This window comes from Helobdella robusta (assembly GCF_000326865.2).
Source record: "Helobdella robusta unplaced genomic scaffold HELROscaffold_10, whole genome shotgun sequence".
Taxonomy (NCBI): domain Eukaryota; kingdom Metazoa; phylum Annelida; class Clitellata; order Rhynchobdellida; family Glossiphoniidae; genus Helobdella; species Helobdella robusta.
In genome coordinates, this window is record NW_008703571.1 from 2,942,064 (window position 1) to 2,949,424 (window position 7,361).

At 30.3% G+C, this 7,361-nt stretch overlaps 1 protein-coding gene across 1 annotated transcript in view; it reads left to right on the top strand.

Annotated features, from left to right (window-relative positions):
- HELRODRAFT_166754 (hypothetical protein) overlaps positions 1-6,761 on the top strand; it is a gene marked incomplete at both ends in the record, with an annotated part of 14,243 nt that extends 7,482 nt beyond the window's left edge. The window contains 4 exons of the mRNA XM_009011970.1: positions 3,979-4,049; positions 4,779-4,885; positions 5,927-6,538; positions 6,720-6,761. Of these exons, the coding sequence (XP_009010218.1) occupies positions 3,979-4,049; positions 4,779-4,885; positions 5,927-6,538; positions 6,720-6,761 (832 nt within the window). The remainder of the gene's footprint in view (positions 1-3,978; positions 4,050-4,778; positions 4,886-5,926; positions 6,539-6,719) is intronic.
- Positions 6,762-7,361: the final 600 nt, after the last annotated feature.

Genomic DNA, 7,361 nt, shown 5'->3' on the forward strand with positions numbered 1-7,361 from the left:
ATCCTAAACTTAGACTCGACACACGCAATGTCATTTCAGAATTTGTTGTTGTCATACGGCTTCGTTCCATTAATTTTTTCACCAACAAGAGTAACCCCAAATTCTAGTTCTTTAATAGATAATATTTTTACAAATTCCTCTGAAACGTATAATAGTGGCATAATTATATCTGATTTGTCCGACCATTATCCAATTTTCTCGATTTCACACTGCTCTAGTTTATCGACAGATAAATTTATCCCTCCATTCCAACGTTGTTTAACAATCAGCAACATTAACAAGATTAACGTATTATGTATGTCACGTCTGCAAAATAAGTTGTTTAAAAATTACATAGTTAACCCTACTTCAGAAAATTATAATACGTATAAAAAATTTAGAAATAAATTCACTAATCATAAAAGACATTTAGAAAATCAATATTTCAATAATAAATTTCTCGAATATAAAAATGACGCGAAAAGTAAATGGAATGCAATAAATAACATGCTAAATAAAAAACCAGACAAACAAATTATCAATAAAATAGTAACTAATGATATAATAATCGAAAATATAACTGAAATATGTAACACTTTTAATAACTATTTTGTCAATATCACTAAATCATTATTAGATAATACAAATGATAACGCACAGAATCAGAATAGTATTAATTTAATTAAGCCAATATGCAAATCTTTTTATCTTGAATTAACTAACGAATTAGAAATAATAGGATTAGTTGGGAGTATGAAAAACAAAAAAAGCACATCCGATGATGAACTAAGTAATTATTGAGTTAAGCAAATAATAAATAATATAATTGTCCCATTAACCCACATATGCAATCTTTCACTGTCACAAGGAATTTTTCCTCAGTGCTTTAAAACTGCGAAAATTCTACCAATATTTAAAAAAGGTGACAGACTGGAAGTATCTAATTATCGACCCATTTCTCTCCTCTCGCCACTCTCAAAAATTCTAGAAAGACTAATGCACTCTAGATTAAACTCATTAAAATTGTAGGGGAAGTCGCGGTCAACAACGAATTACATTCGTGAAGTCCTTGTGTCACTTGTTGAATATTACCACATTTCAACTACTACAAAGTGTTAAAGATCGGGTTTTGTGGAGGTCGATGGTTGCAAATGTCCTGAAAGAATAAGACCACGTAACTAGAATAAATATAACGGCCTTCGCTCACTTTTAACGGTCGAACAAGGAGCTTACTTCCGGAGGGGATTTGGAGGGTGATTTTTTATCGTTCGTGTCAAAAATTACGATCGTATATTTACTAATTTCGGAATATTGCTTTTATTTAAAATGTTGAAATTTTAATTTTGTTTTCAATTGTTATTCAATGTGTTAATTAATTACTTTTGTTTGGTATAAATTTAAAAAAATAAAATCGACATTACCGAAAGTAATTAAAAGTTGAAAAAATTGACGTTCTTTGCATATCCCTGCTTCAACCGAAGAAAGTTTTGTATGTTGGTAAATAGGCCTTTCCATGGATAAGACACGAGAAAGAAGAAGATATGTTGCGAACTATTTTTACTAAATGTTTATGTTACGTGAATTATCCTCCGAGAACTACTATGATGTGTATTTAATAATAAATAATAATAAATCAAGTATTTTTTTAAACAACAGCTTGTTGAAATATGGCTTATTTAAAAACAAAACTGCTAAAATAAATAACTGATATTTAATGCTTAGGCTTTTATTTTTATATATAAGTTTTTTTTGATTGTTTAATAATCTAATGCAAATCTTATCTGTCATTACTTTTAATTTAGGTTTGTGTAAGTAAAGGTTTTAACAAAATTCTCTTTGAAAAAACTTTGAAAAAGTTGAGACTTAAGAATTAATTTAATGTCCGCAATTTTAAAGTAATCAATCAAATTCATAAATATTTTGAAATCCCATCAAATTAAAGATGTTAACATTTTTTTATAATTTACAAGCTTACTTTACCTTTAATTGCATTATTTAAAAGTAAGTATTTGATTAATATAAATAATTACCGCCAATGATTGAAGATTGTCCAAAAAGTTTGAAACAAAGATTTATATATTTTCTGCTAATTGGAAATGCACTGAATGGTGAATTTGGCCGAAGCCGAAGGCTGAAGACTATACTAGAATTTAAAAGAAGCTATTGAAAAAGCAGAAGGCGATTTATGTCTATCAAGCGATTCTTTATCTAGATAATATTCAATTTCTTGTTTAAATTCAGCTGTTTTAATAGCTTTGATGACAAAAATAATTTTCCAGCTAATAATGTTTAACAGTTATTGTTCTAGAATCCCAAAAGAAGATGGTTTTAACAAAATTTGCACTATTTGGTTATTCGGTCGTAAAATGACCGAAGCTGAATGTTAGACATGGTCGGACTGGCTTAAAAATCGGCTCGAAAAATTTTGTCATGGCGGCCAACATCATCAATATTTTCAGTTTAATTCAATTTCTATATATTTTCAATTTTCTATGATTGTTTCATTCATAGCAATGAAATTTTAAACTTCAAAAAATACTACTTATACTATTGCAGTTGCGCATATGTATGAGAACACCAAACTAGGAAGAACAGTGAGCGGAAGTGATAAGAAAAACATAATATTTGTTTGTATAGGCTGGACACGTGTTTCGTCCCTACCGGGGAACTCACCAGCAGCCCGAATACCTATCAGAATAGTATCGTAGTTTTCCCTTATCGTAGCTCCTACGAATCACTTTTATTATTACACGTTAAAATTGTTAATTATGCAAACAATTGAATATCTCCTAGTTCTCTTCAAACAACTTGAACACTAGAGTATAAAATTTCTATTTCTTATTAACTAGTGTAACAAATTTTTTATCGTTTCACTATTCGATGCTATATGATTACATTGTTATTTATTTTTGGGCTTTCCAATTTTGAAATCAAGGAAGAAAAATCTCAAAACAAATTTGAATAAGCGAAGCAATGCAAATAAAGCATTTGAAAAACAACATATAAAAAATAACAATAAACTATACATTTTATAAAAGATTTGTATTTATATTTGTGATATTTTCTGTTTTCAACTGATGGGATGGTGTACATATTTTTAAGTAATTCTACTGATTCAGATTGTTAAATGCCTTCCCCTTCTATTTCAAAAATCAAATTATACCCATTGTCTAGAGTTGTTTAGAAATTTTTCCATTTTCTTGAAAAATCTGATATTTTAGTTTGAAGTAGTTTTTTATTACAGTATCATCTCTCATTTGCAGCAACCCATTCGAGTGTTGTAGTGCGTCACTAGGCATCCTTTTTCTTGAACCTAAAAAAGATTAATCAGCATAAAGACTACCATGTCCAGAGAATCGTTTTTAAACTATCAATAATTTAATCCATAACTACTTTGTGAACAATGACACGATATTTATCTTTCACATTTTCAAGCGGATTTTTGTCAATAAACTTTTTTCCTTTCAAAACAGTCTGCACTTCAATGTCGAGATTTCTTTTATCTAGTTCACTCTTTGCAATTTTGAGATATATATATATATATATATATATATATATATATATAAGTTGGTAATAGAACATAATTTTTAAAATATTCTATAAATTCTACCGAATGTTTGGCGTTGATATATTTGTAGTTCGTTTTTTCGATTTTTCTCACTAAAAAAATATACAACAAAAAATGACAACCTCACTTCCAACCCGGCGTTTAATCAACAATGAAAACAAAGAAGTAATAAAAATTAGCATTGTAAATAGTGACAGAGAAGAATATGATGCTATCGATGAAGAAAAGGAAACCAACAAAGATTGACCAGCCAATAAAGAAACCTGACACCTAATTTCCATCTAAATTCACTTTGACAAAGTCAATGTTTCCTTAGATAAACTTAACCGCACTGATGATGATTCATTCGGAATCGAAATTTGGCCTTATTTGCAGCATGAATTCGGAAAATAAGTTTATTTTGAATTTTAATAAACTAAACGTGGTTGTAGTTGTAACGATAAAGGTGGTTGTAATGATCGTGAAGTTACCAAAAAAGACACAGAACTAAAATTACAATCAGGTTTGTTGAACATTAGGTCAATTATGAATAAGATCAACACTGTTCGCGATTTATTCTCTAATAATTTTGATATTTTTGTTGTTACGAAACCCTGGTATGGGTTTTCCGGACTCACTTTGCCACCTGATTTTGTGTTCATAGATTTTTTGAGGCTAGCCGACCCTCACCATAGCGGAATAATTGTTTTTTTTTTAAATTATTTTACAGTTTATAGAATTTCACTGCTTTTATTTAAGATGTTTAAAACTATAGTTGTAAAATTTTATTTCAGCAAAGCGACTATTGTCGTTTTCGCAATTTATCGTCCTGGGTCTTCTATTTCATCACCATTGTTTTTTGATGAGTTATCATCTGTCTTTGACCAAATATTGCTTTTAGCAAATTATGTTATTTTTGTTGGAGACGTGAATATTCATGTCGAACTTTTGAACGACCCTAATGCATTGAAATTATTTTAAATTTTAGATTATATCAATTGATAAAAATAGAATAAATGAACCAACCCACGTTCATGGTGGAACATTAGATTTAATTGCCTTTAGTTCTGACCTTCCCTCACAATTTTTTTCCGCTGAGTCACCAAACGTGTACTCAGACCACACAGTTTAGTTAAAATTTGTTTCCCTATTTCAGTTCCCACACCTCAGAATAAATGTAAACTTACTCGTTCATGGAATCAAGTCGACGAAAATCAGTTTTGTCCACCAGTTCTCGATTTATCTATTTCAGGTCCGTTCAATTCATCTTCCGCTGATACCCTATTAGATTTGTTTAATTCTGAAATTGTGAGGATTGTGGATATCGTTGCTCCTTGTCGTTATGTCAAATCTACTCATGTGTCATCCGCCCCTTGGTTTGACTCTGAATGTCATTTATTAAAACGCAATTGTCGAAAACTAGAACGATTGTATAGGAAAATAAAGAATGATTTTAATCGAAATGTTTAGCGTTAAAGGAAAAGATACAAAAATTTTCCCAAAAAAAGAAACAAATTTTGGTCTAATCAAGTTGATTCGTTTAAAAAACAACCGAAAAAATTGTGGAATATCTTCGACAAAATATTATCTAAAAATCACAATAATAATCAATCAAATGATTTCTTCCCCAATGATTTTATGACATTTTTTATCAATAAAATCAATAATATTCGTAGCACGACTATAGAAAATACCAACAAATCAGTCCAGTTTGAATATGTCTCTAGGGTTGTCTAACCTGATTCAATTGTTAATTTTTCCAATTTTCAAATGTGCACTCCAGATGAATTGCGTAAAATAGTTTGTGACTACCCTAGCAGTTCTTGTTCTTTTGATCTAATTCCAACATACATTTTGACATTTTGATCTAATTCCAACATACATTTTGATTTGCTCCGTATTTTTTCTTAATTTCATAGTTTAAAATCGAGTATTTAGTTTAAATTTAATTTCATTTGATAGAGAAAATTTTGACGAATATTTATATATATTTTTTCTCCGTTTAAAAGTTTAATTTAGTGCTGCTTTTGCTGTTTTTTTCGTTTCGGAACTCACCCGGACAACGAACAACACAACAATCAAATTAATATGTCTTCAAAATGTACGAAAACAAAATGTGTGAAATCAGGAAAAGAAAATTTGCAATGCATTCAATGTTTTCAGTGCGAAAATAGTTTTCACATAAAATGTGTTGGTTTGAGTGATGAAGCTTTTGAAGTGACACGTGGTTTCGATAGTTTTAAATGGTTTTGTGATATTTGTCTGAAGAAGTTATGTAACGTTAAAACTCTCTCTAAAATAGTCAGTGACAACAATGATGAAATCAACTTAAAAGTCGAAAAAATTAACGAAATAAACGGTTTGCTAAAAAATGAACTTAAATTGGTAAAAGATATGTAGAACAGTAACAGTGCAAAATTAGATAGCCTTGATAGGCCTGATAGCAAGTTATCTGCCGAGATCAGCACATTCAAAAGTGATTTGAAATCTTCTTTTGCTACTGTTGTTGGCCAAGAAGTGAAGAAAAACATTGAGTGTGTCAATCTGGAAGTTAAAACGGTTAAAAGAAAATTAACTGAGTCAATTGATATAAAAGACAGAGAAAGAAATATAATAATTTTCAATTTACAAGAAGGTGAAGATGATAAAATTCGTGTTAAAAATATTTTGTTAAAATTGTTTGATGATATAAAAGATTCACATATAAAATATGTTACAAGACTTGGAAAGAAAAATGAATCATCCACACGTCCAATATTGATAGTGTTGGATAGTTTGATGTCTAAAGAGACCGTGATGAAAAATGCACACAAATTGAGAGTAAACAAATCTGATTTTATTTTGTTATCAATTTATAGACCTGGATCGGTTCCTCCTTCACCATCGTTCTTTTCAGAGCTAGCGAATGTTTTAGAAGTTTTATCTCTGTTAAGTGATAAAATCGTTGTTGCGGGAGATTTTAATGTTCATTTGGATAGAAAAGATGATCCAAACACAGTCTCACTGAATGAGGTTTTCGATTGTTTTCAGTTGGTTAACAGGATTAACGAACCGACGCATGAATTAGGTGGTGTTTTGGACTTGATCGTTACTTCTCGCTCTTTTCCTATCTTTAATAGTTTGATTTTTCCCAGTGGAGTGTTATCAGATCATGGATTAATCCAGGTTTGTTTGTCAATCAATCAAGTTATAGGTACGAGAAGTAAAAAAATGGTTCGATCCTGGCGACGCATAAATGAAGAAAATCTCGCATTGTTAATTTCGAAATCCCCGATTGGAGGGCCATGCCAAGATGATAATATAGAAACGCTGGTTGAGATTTTTGTGAATGAACTGAAGAGAATTGCGGACATAATAGCTCCAGAACACGTGGTTGAAAGTCGAGATGATTCGTTGACGCCGTGGTTTGATGGAGATTGTTCAAAGTCCAAGGCATACTGTAGAAAAATGGAAAGAAAGTACAGAAATACTTTAAATCATCACGATAGGGAGGTGTGGAAAAATGCTCTGCGATCAAAAAATATTTATTCGCCCAGAAAAAAAAATTGTTTTGGAAAAAAAGCATTTTTGAAAATAACAAAAATCCTAAAAAAATTTGGACTGTGGTAAATAAACTGTTGTGCAAAGAAAAAACTTCAAATTCATCTACCAATTTTGAAGCGAACGATTTTGCTACATTCTTTTATGACAAAATTAAAAATGTACGAGAATCGATGGTGTATGATGAGAAGTTTAATCATTCATCTGGTGTCTGCTGCAGCAACTTGTTTTCAGTTTATCCTGTTTATGACGAAAGCGAAATTGTTGAAGCAGTTTTGAACTCTCCATCTAAAAC